General features: G+C 45.0%; 1 protein-coding gene across 2 annotated transcripts in view; it reads left to right on the top strand.

Annotated features, from left to right (window-relative positions):
- BLM (BLM RecQ like helicase) overlaps positions 1–14348 on the top strand; it is a 29907-nt gene extending 15559 nt beyond the window's left edge. Inside the window, exons 8-21 of one of the 2 annotated variants that reach the window (XM_032232690.1) lie at positions 2634–2752; positions 3387–3500; positions 3694–3792; positions 4260–4408; positions 4543–4649; positions 5104–5264; positions 6369–6564; positions 7289–7479; positions 7812–7953; positions 8588–8787; positions 9012–9204; positions 11670–11792; positions 13455–13653; positions 14065–14348. In XM_032232690.1, coding sequence (XP_032088581.1) covers positions 2634–2752; positions 3387–3500; positions 3694–3792; positions 4260–4408; positions 4543–4649; positions 5104–5264; positions 6369–6564; positions 7289–7479; positions 7812–7953; positions 8588–8787; positions 9012–9204; positions 11670–11792; positions 13455–13653; positions 14065–14215 — 2144 coding nt within the window. In that variant the 3' untranslated portion in view covers positions 14216–14348. Of the gene's footprint in view, positions 1–2633; positions 2753–3386; positions 3501–3693; positions 3793–4259; positions 4409–4542; positions 4650–5103; positions 5265–6368; positions 6565–7288; positions 7480–7811; positions 8388–8587; positions 8788–9011; positions 9205–11669; positions 11793–13454; positions 13654–14064 lie in introns of those variants that run through there. The other variant, XM_032232691.1, reaches the window with a different exon arrangement.
- The last annotated feature ends 452 nt before the right edge of the window (positions 14349–14800 follow it).

Below are 14800 nucleotides of genomic sequence, written 5' to 3'. Positions count from 1 at the left end.
TGATGCCATGTGGTTGTAATAATACATTGACTTTTTCTGAGATGTTCCTATTTTTAATTCTTGTTTTATTTTAAATACAAATAATTTGATTTGATTTGATTTGTTTATTATTTATAGGCCGCCCTTTTCCCTGAGGGGACTCAGGGCGGCTTACAATTTATAGGGAGGGGAATACAAGACAAGACATGAGAAAATACATAAGTAAAATAGAACACAACATTCATTCATCATTCGGGTGGGGGCGGATTAGAATCTTTATCCCCAGGCCTGACGGGATAGCCTTATCTTGAGGGCTGTGTGGAAGGTCTGGACGGTGGTGAGGGTGCGAATCTCCACGGGGAGATCGTTCCAAAGGGTCGGAGCTACTACTGAAAAGGCTCTCCTCCGCGTAGTTGCCAGTCGACACTGACTGGCGGATGGAACTCGGAGGAGGCCTAATCTGTGTGATTAGGGAGGTCATAGGGAGGTAATTGGCAGGAGGCGGTCTCTCAAGTACTCAGATCCACTACCATGGAGGGCTTTATGGGTGGTAAGTAGCACCTTGAAGCACACCCGGAGGTCAACAGGTAGCCAGCGCAGCTCGCGGAGGATAGGTGTTATGTGGGCGAACCGTGGTGCGCCCACAATCACTCGCGCGGCCGCATTCTGGACTAGCTGAAGTCGCCGGATGCTCTTCAAGGGCAGCCCCATGTAGAGCACGTAAATAATACAAACATAGTACACATACATCTAAATACAAAAAAAAGGAAAAAATACAAATATTACAGTGCACGCACACAGACACACACACACACACCTCGAGACCATTTTTTCTTCACATTTCTTCTATAACAACTAAAGGTTTTACAATATATTCCAATTGTGCTTTTATCCCCTTCAAAACAACATATATTCTTGAGTAGGTTTATTCCCTTTGCCTTCTGCCAACATTGTTTTTTATAAAATCCCCCCCCCCATATTTCATTATAATTTGCTTTAATCATCCCTTTTTAAAATTTAATTTCCATTGTTAATTTCCATTTGTTGCCATACTCCAAATTTCATTATACCACTCATTTCTTTGAATATCCCAATTTCGTCCCCAATATTTAGCTATCACTAATCTAGCTGCCATTATCAAATTTATAATCAATTCCTTTTTTGTTTCATTTATATCCCGTTTTTCCACCAGCAACAATAATGCAATCCTCGGTGACATCTCTAGATTTACATTCAAGAGCCAAGGTGGCGCAGTGGTTAAATGCAGCACTGCAGGCTACTGCTAGATCAGCAGGTCAGCGGTTCAAATCTCACCGGCTCAGGGTTGACTCAGCCTTCCATCCTTCCGAGGTGGGTAAAATGAGGACCCAGATTGTTGGGGGCAATATGCTGACTCTCTGTAAACCGCTTAGAGAGGCCTGAAAGGCCTATGAAGCGGTATATAAGTCTACTGCTATTGCTATTCAACAGTGCTCTAATTTCTCTAAACACCATGTCCCATATTTTTTGTGCACTAGCACAATCCCACTACATAATGTTTATATGTTCCAACCTCTTTCTTGCACTTCCAACCAATATTTGTTTATTCATCATCTATTTGATTTAATTTACGTGGTGTTAGGTACTACCTCCATATCATTTTATATCCATTTCCCTTAACTGTTTGTCTGGATGTTGTCATTAGCATCCATACAGACAGAATAGTTGTTCATTGGTGGAGTCTTGCTTTGTCCCTCCTCCTTGTATCTTAGCAATAGCAATAGCAATAGCAATAGCAGTTAGACTTATATACCGCTTCATAGGGCTTTCAGCCCTCCCTAAGTGGTTTACAGATTCAGCATATTGCCCCCAACAACAATCCGGGTCCTCATTTTACCCACCTCGGAAGGATGGAAGGCTGAGTCAACCCTGAGCCGGTGAGATTTGAACAGCCGAACTGCAGAACTGCAGTCAGCTGAAGTAGCCTGCAGTGCTGCATTTAACCACTGCGCCACCTCGGCTCGGCTCTTACAGTCCTGCCAGAACCTGCTAAAGTGAATGAGGTCGCCCAACATGTCACCCGGGGAGGGGGGGGGGGGAGAAAGTTAAGTAAAATTTTGTAACTTTATAAGAAGTAATAATACTCTAAATCAATTTTAAACTTTACTCGGAATAAAAGAAACTATTAGATTTCTTACTTGGTTGAATTACACTTTTACAGCCTACACTGAGCACTCTTCTGTCCATTATAAAGCTATTTTCTGTTTTGATTTTAATGTATGATTTGCTGTTCATTGTGATTAGAAGTCATTTTCAGGATTTCAGTCAATATGCGTAATAATCTGAACTCATATGCAATCTAATCTTTGACTCTGCTTTAATAAAAACCCAAAGAATGATCTCCTAAAATAAATTTCATAAGAAATCCTTGTATTTTGCTTGAACAAATATTAAGGACCTTCTGGGGATGCTTCACTCCTGTACCAACCAGGAGGTTGAACTTAGTGGTTCTTTGCATCTCAGTTCTCAGGCCAGATTTTAAACTTCATGGTAGCAGGAGTGTTGGAGAAAGTGTGAGTGGAAGCACTGGGCCTCTTCGCGTGGTTATGTGTATAGAACTAGTAGCAGAGTAGAGCATGAGTAGAGTGTTCATCTTGTGCTTTTCCTCCACTCAGGAGGTGGCAAGAGTTTGTGCTATCAGCTACCAGCCTGTGTTTCGGTGGGAGTCACCATCGTCATTTCTCCGTTGAGGTCCCTGATAGTGGATCAAGTCCAAAAGCTGACCTCAATAGACGTGAGTTCAAGATGGCTTCCTGCTCGATTGTAAATCTCATGAAATGCAAAAGTGTGTTAAGATCATTGTATCTATCACGGGCATGTTGATTTCTGCTCTTTACAGTGTGACTGTGCAAATAGAAAACTCTTAAATTCTTGTAGAATCTGTATTCGTACAAAATTTAGCCAGTTAGACCTGTTAAAAATCTAGGAAGATAATCTGGTGTACAACTGCTTTCATCGAGGGAACAACGTAGCCTTGGCTTCCCCAGAGTTACTGGTCCAGCTAGAATTGGGTGGTTTTTTTTACATATAATTGTTATTGAAACTTTTAAATGAAAAGATGGAAACTAAAACAAAGAAAAAGCAAAAAGTGCAAGAAAAGAAAATGGAAGAAAAATAGAAAAGTAAGAAAAACAATAGACAAAAGTGGCTTCCAAAATTATTCACAGCAGTTAAAAGGTCCATCTAGAATTGTGTGATGCTTCTTACAATTTGGTTCTGTGGCTGAAGGGACAAGCAGTGGCCAACAGCAGAGCACCAGTCTGGCCTTCCCCACTTCGAGCACAAGCATCGGCCTTATTATTGACCAGTTTGCGGTCAGCAGCAACCAAGATTAGCCACAAATTAGAGCCGCTGTCTTCTCTGTCTAGATTCCAGCAACGTACCTCACAGGCGATAAGACTGATGCCGAAGCATCCCGAATTTACATGCAGCTCTCAAAGAAAGATCCCATCATAAAACTCCTCTATGTTACTCCAGAGAAGGTTTGTATGGGAGCCTGAGCTGCTGAGCGGTGGTCCAGCTGAGTCCAAGGGCTTGGATGGAGCTGGGCTCTGCCTGGGTCCCTCTGCATGTGAGGAGCCTTTGGATATCGTTGCCTGCCTGATGGGGTCTGGGGAGGAGGAGATGAGAAGAGCCATGGGGTTGTGGCATCTGGGCTGCTCTCGCTTTCCCCAGGTTTGCTTGAGTGGTCAGCTGATGTCAGCGCTGGAGAATCTGTACCAGCGGCAGCTCTTGGCTCGCTTTGTGATCGACGAGGCCCATTGCGTCAGTCAGGTGATCTGTTTTCATTGAAACGGGCACAGACGGCCACGACGGGTGTCTCTCTCTCACTAGCGGTCAAGGCACCAGGCCGGAAAGTGCAACTTCCACCTTTGGCATGAAAGCCAGCTGGGTGACTTTGAGCTAGTCCCCTTCTTTCAGCCCAGCCCACCTCACAGGGTGGTTGTTGTAGGGCTAATAGGAGGAGGAATGGGTATGTTTGTGGCCTTGAGTTATTTGTAAAAATAGTAGAGGCAGAATGCAGTCGTGTGATCAGGAAAGTGGCACCCTGCTAGAATACTGTGGTTTTACATATCAGGGCCTGTACCTGGTTCATCTGAGCCATGTTTACCGCCTTTTAAAAACTGGTAAGGATCAGGTGGTTTTTACTATGTCTTGATGCATCAAACTATAGAACACAAAGAGGCTGTGCTTTTCTCATAGGACTATATAAATGTAACTGTTAGAAATCTTTTTATTAGTGGGGTCATGATTTTCGCCAAGATTATAAGCGGCTTAACATGCTCCGAAAGAAGTTCTCCTTGGTTCCCATGATGGCTCTTACTGCCACCGCCAACCCCAGAGTGCAGAAGGACATCCTGAATCAACTGGAGATGCACCGGCCCCAGGTGTAAGTTGGGCTGGGAGGCAGAGGAGAGATTTCCTTCTTGGAGACGAAACAGCTTTACTGGGATTGCTGTATAGATGAGCTCTATAGTCATTCAATAATGCTTTTATCCAACTAAATCGCTAATGTCCTTCTAGGTTTACTATGAGCTTTAACAGGCACAACTTGAAATACGACGTGTTACCCAAGAAACCCAAAACTGTTGCTTTAGATTGCTTACAATGGATCAGAAAATACCACCCTGGTAAGTTAATCACCCGTTCTTCCTTGGCCAATGTCTACCTGTGTGGGATTACTTTAAACCCAAAGTTTATTGGATTATAGAGAAATTCTGGTATTTGATATCTTGGTGTTCCTTGGTGTTATGTTCTTTGGGCTAAGAGATTGGAAAGGATCTCATCATCTGTTACGATCTTTAAAGGGCAGGGAAGCCATGGAGATAAAGGAGCAACATCAAGTTTGATGGTTGGATTTGTTTCTGTCCAATGGTGAATTGTTACAAGCTGCAATTAAGCAAAGCCTACAGATGGAATTCCAAACTGTGTCGCCCTCTTGAACAGACCAGCGATTCTCAAGCTCAGCAACTTTAGGATGGGTGGCGCTCAACTCCCAGAATTCCCCAGCCAACTTAGAGTTGTTGAGGTTGAGAAACACTGGAAGAAATCTGAGACCCCCGAACCTTTTCCTGTGTGTTGCAGGTGACTCGGGAATTATTTATTGTCTCTCACGGTATGAATGTGACTCCGTGGCCAATGCTTTGCAAGGGGGCGGCCTCTCAGCCCTGGCGTACCACGCTGGCCTCCCAGATGGCACCAGAGACCTTGTGCAGCAGAAATGGATCAACCAGGATGGATGCCAGGTAGAAAGAAGACCCTGCGAGGAAAGGAGATCCAGTCAAACGGGAGCCATGTCAGCAGTTAAAGCCAAAGGAGGGGGAGGGGGGGCAACAGACCCGCCCTTTGCAAAGGGAAGTGCAGGGAACGCCAGATTTCAAGAGCTCAGAGCGGCATGGATTCTGCAGAGGCAACAGCAGAATAGGGCTTTCCGTTCTTTGACCAATACTGTGGCTTGAACAGGATGATTTGGAAGACAAGAAGCCTTAAGAACACTTAGAATACTGAATCCAGTTTTGGTCTCCATATTACAGGTAGTCCTCCACTTACAATCGTTCCTTTAGTGACTGTTCAAAGTTTCAGTGGCACTGAAAAAAGTGGTTTATCACCGTTTTCACACTTAGCACCGTTGCAGCTTCCTCCTAGTCCTGTGATCAAACTTCTGAGCCTTGGCAGCTGACTCAGACCATACTTGAGACGGTTGCCGTGTCCCGGGGTCACAAGACCTCCAAGGTGCCTTCCACCTCTGTTATTCTATTATCAAATGGGACAAAATGTTCCAGTTCAGAAGACATTGGCTCAAATAGTATGCCATCATTTTGTGGCACTGTCCAATGGAGCAATAGGGCTGCCTCCTCTGATTGGATTCCTCACCCTCGATAAAGCCGTCTGTGTACTTGTCTTTCCCCTCCTTGGAAAGGGTTTGAAGAAGAGCAGAAGAGAGAGAGGGATTGCCTGCAGTCCTGGCAGCATCTCTGGGCTAGCAATGAGGGATAGGCCAGAGGGGATGAACCAGTGACCGGCTCTGCCAGTCAGCTGGCTGGACTCTCGCTTTGTTTCTTCCCTAGCAAAGCCCTGGACTCACCTCGATCCCCGGCCATACTGGCACAAGCAAAATAGGGAGCAGTCTGGTAGAAGAGGCAGCCAGGGGCAGGGAATAGGCCGAGGATGGCAAGCGCTCTGCCCAGCCTGACTTTGGGCAAAGAGAAAGAGGGAAGGAGTCAATGTTAATCCAGAGTGATAACAGGCACATCCGAGCCCATCGGAGGCAGCTTCCTGGTGGTCGGACCCCCAAGGTCCAGGGTGCTCTTGCTTCCCTCGATGAAGTGGCTTGTTCTGTTGCCTTCCAGGTGATCTGTGCCACCATTGCGTTTGGAATGGGGATCGACAAGCCCGACGTGCGCTTTGTGATCCATGCCTCCCTCCCTAAATCTATTGAGGGCTACTATCAGGAATCCGGCCGAAGCGGGCGGGATGGTGAAGTCTCCCACTGCCTTCTTTTCTACAGCTACAGCGACGTGACCCGGCTGAGGAGGCTCATCCTGAGTAAGTGTCATTTCAAGGCCAGGGCCGTTATTCCCTTGCCCACTTATGGTGCTGCTCTCTGCCAAAGGGTCCAGTCGGCTAACGGTGAACAGAAAACCCTAAACCTAAGGCAAATCAAGGGAAAGTCCAGCCGAGGATCTTCTTTCCCGTGCGTCTCTGTGCAAGCAGTCCTTCCCAGAGCAACACTCCCTGCTTGCCACTCCAACAATATTCAGAGCCAAAATAAGACTGACTTTATCTTGCTTGGAGCATTACGTGAGAGGCCACCACATTCCAGCGTTTCATAATTTGGCTTTCACTTGTTCCCTAGAAAGTCAGCCGGAATCAGTCTAGCTGATCTTAAGGCTGCCCGGCTGATTTCTTTTGTTTCCTGTTGGTCAAGGGATCTGTGTCTACAGGGTGAGAACAGGGGGATTGGGAACAGTTTGGGCTTTAACAGCTAGGATTAATTTTTCCAAAATGGAAAATGCATTGGCAGCTGCTTTTCCTAGCAAGCTTTGGGACGGTGCTTGTCACAACCTAACCTGATCCATCAAGGCCGCCTGGCGGCTGAGGGATCTCCTTGCTCCAGGAAAATGGGCCCAAAGGGGGTTCCGAGGTCTGTGGGGTGATTCCATCCTCACCAGGTTTGCAACTCAGTAGCTTTGTGAAAGTCTAGCCGCCTGTCCCAGGTCTTGCTCCTCTGGGCCCTTTCCTCACCAGGGCCCCCCTGCTTGCCTTTCAGTGGAAAGGGAAGGCAACAGCCACACCAGGCAGACACACTTCAACAACCTCTACAGCATGGTCCATTACTGCGAGAACATCATGGAATGCCGGAGGATACAGTTGCTGGCCTACTTTGGAGAAACGGACTTTAATCCTAGATTTTGTAAGGAGCATCCAGAAGTAAGTTGCGACAACTGCACCAAACAGCAGGTAAGCAGCAGCTGTGCCTCAAAGTTTGCCTCTAAACATTTGGATCGGCCCCTCTCTGAAGAGAGTGAGCAGTTTAGAAATATGAAATGTAAATGCCAAACATAAATCTTCCTGGGAAGGTCTGGAAGCAGCCAGCTGAAGAAGTTTATTTTCCAAATGATAGCATTACAGTTTTTTTCTCAGATGATTGCTGTTCTTCATCCCAAAAAAGCTATTATGTGATATTCCTATTATAAGTTATTAATTACAGTTACATCACATTTAAATGATATTAAGTGTTGCTGTGTACTGGCTCATGTGAGGTACAGAATTAATAAAACTACATTTATTAGGTATACAAGTTGAAGAATGTGACCGAAGAAGTAAAAAACATTGTGAGGTTTGTAAAGGAATATTGTGGTGAAAAAGGAACTAGAAATATCAAGAGAAATGCAGGAAGATATACCCTCAATATGATGATTGACATTTTCTTGGGTAAGTTCTACATTATACGTAATTGTATATACACGTATAAATCCTGTATATTTTTTTCAACATTGGGTGCCGGATGGGTGATAAAAACATTTTTTTTCTCCCCAGCCCATCCCCTTTTGCCAAGGAAGGAACCCAGGCTCCCTTTATCACCCTCCTTGTTTTCTGTTGGGGCTCAGGTGTGGCCACCTCGGTCACATGACCGAGGTGGCAGGGCGGAATTTGTGCCCCAGCAACGGCCATCCCTGCTGCCAAATTTGCCTGTGGGACAGAACGGGAATGTCTTCTCTCTTTTTCAGCCACAAAGAAGCCAAGTGAATTGCCTGAGGAGGGACTGGACAGTCCTTTTGGCTGCCCTGGCTACCTGTGTAGGAAGCAGGGAGGACTGAGAGGAGGGATCTGGGCTCTTCCCCCTTTTATGAGAAACTCAGAGAGAGGTGCATATTCCAGGCTGCCCAATCAGCGCGCTCTGGCTCATACCTTCCCAGCAGGTTATATCCGGATGTGGACCCTACTCTTTCTTGTTCAGGGCCAGAGGTTTCCAATCCTGGGCTCTCTTCTTTCTAAAGAGGAGCCGATAACTTTCAAAATGATAAGTTGGCCATGAAAATAAGCTATACTCTCCTCCTTTTCCTAGGTTCAAAAGCTGCAAAGATTCAGTGTGGTCTCTTTGGCAAGGGAGCAGCCTACTCCCGCCATAACTCTGAGCGACTTTTTAGGAAGCTGGTGCTGGACAAGATTCTGGATGAAGACTTGTACATCACAGCCAACGATCAAGCGATAGCGTACATCCAGCTGGGGGAAAAAGCTGGTGCTGTGCTGAACGGCTGCTTGCAGGTATGTGACTGCAGACCCAGCAGCCCAGCTCCCAGACTGGAGCTGCTGCGGATTGGTTCAGAAAAACAGAATAGTGATGGAGGCTGATGAAAAGGAAAGCCCCCTTTCAGCTGTCAGCCATCAGTTGTGCTGGACTGTTCCCTCTTCTTTCTTCTCTTGTAAACAATGTCTCAGAAGTGTTCTTCTTTTTGTCATACACCAACATGCCTCTTCATGCCCTTCAGGTGGAGTTCTGTGAAACAGAAAGTGCCAGCAATATCCGGAAGCAGAGGGCTTTGGAGACCAAGATGTCCCTACGGGAAGAGATGGTTAAGAAGTGTCTCTCTGAACTCACAGATGTCTGTAAAAACCTTGGGAAAGTGTTTAATATCCACTATTTTAATATTTTTAACACTGCCACATTAAAAAGAATAGCAGGTAATATATTCATGGAAAATGTGTATGATATTCTTGAGGATAAATCCTATGTGTTGCCATAAAAATAACAAGCCTGTTATAATAACTATCATGTCACTGACATGTCAAATGTACAGTTTCCAAAACTTCAATACAACGCTTAGGTTATTTATGGTAAATGCTCAAATAGCAATCATTGCCATTTTATCTTCCTTATTTGCCATTTCATCCGCCTGTTTTCTCACTTGCATTCTCTGCATAAGTTTGAATTACGCAAGAAAAGATACCTGACAGCATTTAAGAAATCTGTTTTGGTAGGATGCTGTAAGAGTTGTAAAATTTGTCTGTCTTCAGATTTTCTAGCTTTCAAAAGTGCCTTGTTTCTATAGCTATGGCTCCATTTCATGCATATTTCTTCATCTCTGTCTGATGACCTTCAGGCAATATCAGGCTCATAATGCTCTTTATTTAAAAATATATTTTTTATTATTTTTACATTTAAAACAATGCAGTACCGTGAAGTCGAAGTGACCATACATTCACATTATTTACTAGTCTCAACCATTAACTATTAGCCTACTTAATACATTGTCTATCCTTCTGTCCAATCACAATATATACAGTCTGTTCCAGTCTTGTCACCTTGTCTTATACCGATCATAAAATCTGTTCCAGACTTCAAAATAGTCTGATTCCCCTTTATTTTTAAGTTCAAGAGTGAGCCTATCCGCTTCCGCACAGGCCAACACTTTTCTGATTATATCTACTTCTGTTGGTGTAGTTTCTTTTTTCCAATATTGTGCATAAGTTATGCGCGCCACAGTTACTACATGTCTAATTAGATAAAGTGTATCTTTCTTAAACTCCTCCGGTATTATATCTTAGAGAAAAATTTATGGTTTAAACAAGATTTGGTATCCCACCATTTGTTCTTACCATGATTGAATCATTTTCCAATATTTTTTTTGCCTCATTGTATGTCCACCACATATGATAAAAAGTGCCTGGGTTTTTTTTTACATTTCCAACAATTTGGGGCCAGATTTTTAAACATTTTGGAGAGCTGTGCTGGGGGGAGATGCCATCCGTAGAACATCTTATAAAGATTTTCTTTATACGCCGAAGCCATTGTTAGTTTCTGATTAAGTATCCAAAGTTTTTGCCACTTAGCCAATTCCACATTATAACTGAAATTTTTTGCCCAGGCGACCATAGTTTCTTTGACATGTTCCTCCTCTAGCTTATGTTCCAACAAAAATCTATACAACACTTTGATCAGCCTGTTTTCTGTCTGTATCAAAAGTTTATCTAATATTGTGTAATCTTTGGCAATACTTTCCTTCCTCCTATCCTGTGCAAACCTTGATTGTATCTGTAAAGTAGGACTGCCATTCTACTTGTACCCCTTGTGATGCCAAGTCTAATCTAGATTTAATATCCCTCTGTCTGTTCAATAATTCTTTATATGTAACTATATTTTCCATATTAATTAAATTTGGGTGTATGTATGCTTCCATCGTAGATAGCCAAATGGGTGTTTTGGTACAGTGGTTGTGTTTAATTTTATTCCATATTAATAACAGGGACTGTCTGATGTAGTGTCTATTGAAATATTTGTGTGCAGATCCTTTTTCATACCAAAGGAAGACATGCCATCCTGCTTGGAGGTCATGACCTTCCAATTTGAGAAATCTTTTATTTCTCAACATAATCCATTCTTTTAACCATGATAGAGTGGCCACAGTATAATAAAGTTCCCAATCTGGTACGCCAAATCCTCCTTTTTCCTTAGTGTCTTGCACAGCTTTGCGTTTTATTCTTGACTTTCTTCCCTGCCAAATAAATTTCGAAACCAATTGATTCAAATCCTTAAAAAAACATTTTTCTAATTTAATGGGAATATTCTGAAATAGGAAAAAGGTTTTGGTAGTACATTCATTTTTATGACTGCGATCTTACCCACTAGGGACAATTGTAGGTTTTTCCACCTTTCTAAGTCTTTCTTAGTTTTATTGATCAAATTAGTATAGTTGTCTTCTTTGATGGACACACACCTCACAGATAAATGTATACCTAGATATTTGACTTTTTCGACAGTTTGGATACCCAATTTCTTTGTTAACTCCTCATAATGCTCTTAATGAAAAATCAGTCAATGTCACCGAGTCCTGACAGGGTGTTGGAAAGTCAAATCACATGCCTGAAGGCAGAGATGGCAAGGTTTTTCTGCATTGTAGCAGAGTAACAAGGATGTTCCATGATGTCAACAGGGAGCCATTTACAGCAGGTGGCCAACATCCAGCAGGTCTTGGCTGATCTAGCTAAGCAGGATTGGTTGGTTGGTTGGTTGGTTAGACTTGAAATTGAGATCTCCATGCTGTAGCCTAAACTGGGAAGTTAAAAATAATTTCTTGGAAGACAAGAATGAGAAGACAGTTTGGTGGTGTTGATGCCAAGAAAGTTGTATTGAGATTTTTTTTCCCCAGAGACTTTGTCTTCAGATCCAGCAGTTTTGCTTCAGATTGATGGTGTCACAGAAGACAAATTAGAGAAGTACGGAGCAGAAATAATAGGCGTGATGCAGAAGTATTGTACAAAGATACTAACAGGTATTTAAATCACTTCATTCACTTAATGCACAGGCTGGCCACACTGCAACAGAACCTTGCTAAAATGTTAACCGGTCCTGTTCACTCTTTTCCTTTTCACTGACACAGCTCAGTTGTTTTGGTCTCAACAACACTGTTCCCTCTAAGGTGCGCGGCTGCGCGGCCGCGCATGTGGCAAGAAAACACCCTGCAGCCGTTTCTAACTGCGCGCAGTGATTTCTGTCATAGGCTCCGGAAGCTGAGGGGCCTCAGAAAATCTAGGGTTAGCACGGGCGCGGGGACAGCAGCAGGAGCTTACACAGCACAGCCGGTCTCCTAGGACCTCCTAGGCGCCGGCTGCGCCGCTCATTACTGTCAGTCGCCCCGTGTTCAGCAAAGCAAGTGCGGAGAAGTCCTTTGCAGGCGGCTAGAAAAGGACCTCCCCAGACTTGTTTTGATGAGCACGGAGCGACTGACGGTAGTTTGCGCCGGCCGCGGCCACTCAAACTAGCATCAGTCACCCCGTGTTCAGCAAAGCAAGCCCGGGGAGGTCCTTTGTGGGCGGCCAATCCTAGCCACTTGCACCCGGCTCTGCGGCTGAAGTGAAGCCCCCACCGCCACCAGAATATCTGCTGCCGCCTCCTCCTCCAACAGCACTGCCGGATTTGCCGCCCAACACTGTGGCTGAGATGAAGCCGCCAAAGCTCCTGCCAGCACCCCCGCCCATGGCAGTGGTGCCTCTCCCTCCACGCAGAGCACCTGAGCTGGCCCCCGCGTTATCCCTCCCCCTTCCTCCTCTGCCATGCTTTTGAGGAGCCATGAGGCCGCGGGAGCTAGTAGGAAGGCGGCGGAGGGGGCGGGAGCAGGAAAAAAAGGCCTCATGACTTCTCAAAAGCACGGCGGAGGTGGAAGCGGCGGCAGGGGTAACGCAGAGCCCAGCTGAGGTGCTCCGAGCGGAGAGGGAGGCACCGCTGCCATGGGCGGGGGCGCCAGCGGGAGCTTTGGCGGCTTCACCTCAGTTGCAGCGCTGGGCAGCAAATGTGGTGCTGTTGGAGGAGGAGGAGGCGGTGGCAGCAGCTATTCTAGTGGCAGCGGGGACTTGTTGGCATCTTCAGCGGCAGCCCTGCCCCCTTGAAAAAAACCGAAGATGGAGCAGATCCACGCAGATGACATCGCCACAACATGACTGGAGGAGGAATTCTGGGAGTTGAAGTCCACAAGTCTTAAAGCTGTCAGGTTTGAAGACCCCTGGGATTTTTTTTTCTAAAGGGTTAGGGGTGCAAGCATTTTGTAACAACAGCTTTAAGTCTTGCGTGCTTTAAATGCCAGACTTTCTGAGCCAACATTTTGGTTGCTAAGCAGGAGCGTTGTTAAGTGATACTGATATTATATAACACTTTTAATTAAGTGGGTACCTTGAATAAACATAACTTTGAGTTTCAAATAATACTGATTTCGTTGTTGTCTTAGGTGACATCTGTGAAAAAAATTCAGGTGCTCAGGCATGAAAATATGCCGCTCAAACACTATACTTTTCTGCTCACACTGAAAAAAAATTGGAGGGAACATTGCTCAACAAGTATTTCAGTGGCAGTCATGGGGCCAAGGGGACTCCTAAGGCAAAAACTCTGTCTGAAGTAAGAAAGAGGAATGGGGTTAAGGAAGTTGGGTTTCTCCCCACAGCGGAAAACAAGTCTCTCGCAGCTACAGAGACTGATGTTAGCAGATGTGACATTGAAAGTGAGGAAGGAGAAGCAACGTGTACAACGTCCAGCTATTTCCAAACCAAAAATGGCAAGGGAAAGAAGAGGAAGAAGTCTCATTTTTTTAGAGAATCGAAGAAAAAAAAAGGATCTGGGAGACAGCAGGCTTATTCTAAGAGGTATGTTTTCCAATTCTTCATACAGGTTGAATAAAACTGTGAGATAGTGCTAATGAAGCACCTTTTAACTATTTCATCCTTGGAGATATCCACTATCCACTAGCGGGTTGAATTCCGACATCGACAGTAACTTTGGAATTTTTTAGCATGGCCTGTGACTGGCAGTCCCTCTCTCTCCCCCCCCCCCCCCCGTTGTAACAGCCACACAAATATAAATACCACCTGAGCACTTAAGCTTCAGCAAAGGTTATGAGAATGAAACTTTGACTTTCCATACTCAGGAAGTGTCTCTGCTGGTGTCACTATGTTTCCTTTCTCCATGTGCAAATGGCCTTTTGAACTCTGTGGCAGAAGCCCATGTGGTTTCTTGAAATAAAAGAGTGTCTAATAATAGTTCTTCTCTCTTCCTAGGAGCTACAAAGCCTGCAAAAGCACATCTGCCAATTCTAGAAGTTCTACTTCCTGTGTTTTTCCTGGACAACCAGGAGCTGGCAAGAGGCCGGGAATCATGGCACCGCCGCAGAGCAGACAATACCTTAAACCTTCTTACGTGCTTTTGTGACGCCCTTAGAAGTTATTTTCATTTTTATAAATGTTATTCAGCATAAAAGTAATACATTTTTCATTGACTTTTATATTAAGTACTCATGTTTCATAACTTGCTTGTACATAAATAAAACATTTCAATTAAGTTACTTCTTGTGAGCTGCTGCATAAGAAAGCTTTTGAGTTGTGGATACGAATTCGCTAAATATGAGATGAATGCCAGGGAGACGGGAGACATTTAATTGGTGGAGATTAACATCTGTTAAGTTGTATTGGCAGCCATCAGCAGCAGCCCTGTGAGCGAGGGAGCTTGCCGCTGGTCACCAGTCTTGGGGGGAGGGGCTGGAGGCAGCGGGTGGTCAGGGAAAGGGTCCAGTGGAAGGAGCAGGGTGGGGGGACCTGTTGGAGGCTGACAACAGCCTGGGGAAGGGTTCTGCCTCCCCCCCCCCCCCCCGCAGCCCCTGCTCCTCTTCCACCTTCCCAGGAAACAGCAGGGGTCTCTGGCAGAGGAGGGGGGCGGGGGTCCCAGAGTCGCCTAGGAAACTCAGGGGGGAGGGGCGGGGCTGGGTGGCCCAATTGAGGACAGAAGCGTTTTTGCAAG

The sequence above is a fragment of the Thamnophis elegans genome, chromosome 16 (assembly GCF_009769535.1).
Source record: "Thamnophis elegans isolate rThaEle1 chromosome 16, rThaEle1.pri, whole genome shotgun sequence".
Classification (NCBI taxonomy): domain Eukaryota; kingdom Metazoa; phylum Chordata; class Lepidosauria; order Squamata; family Colubridae; genus Thamnophis; species Thamnophis elegans.
Note: the sequence above shows the minus strand (reverse complement) of the source record. Positions and strands in the feature narration are given on the sequence as shown.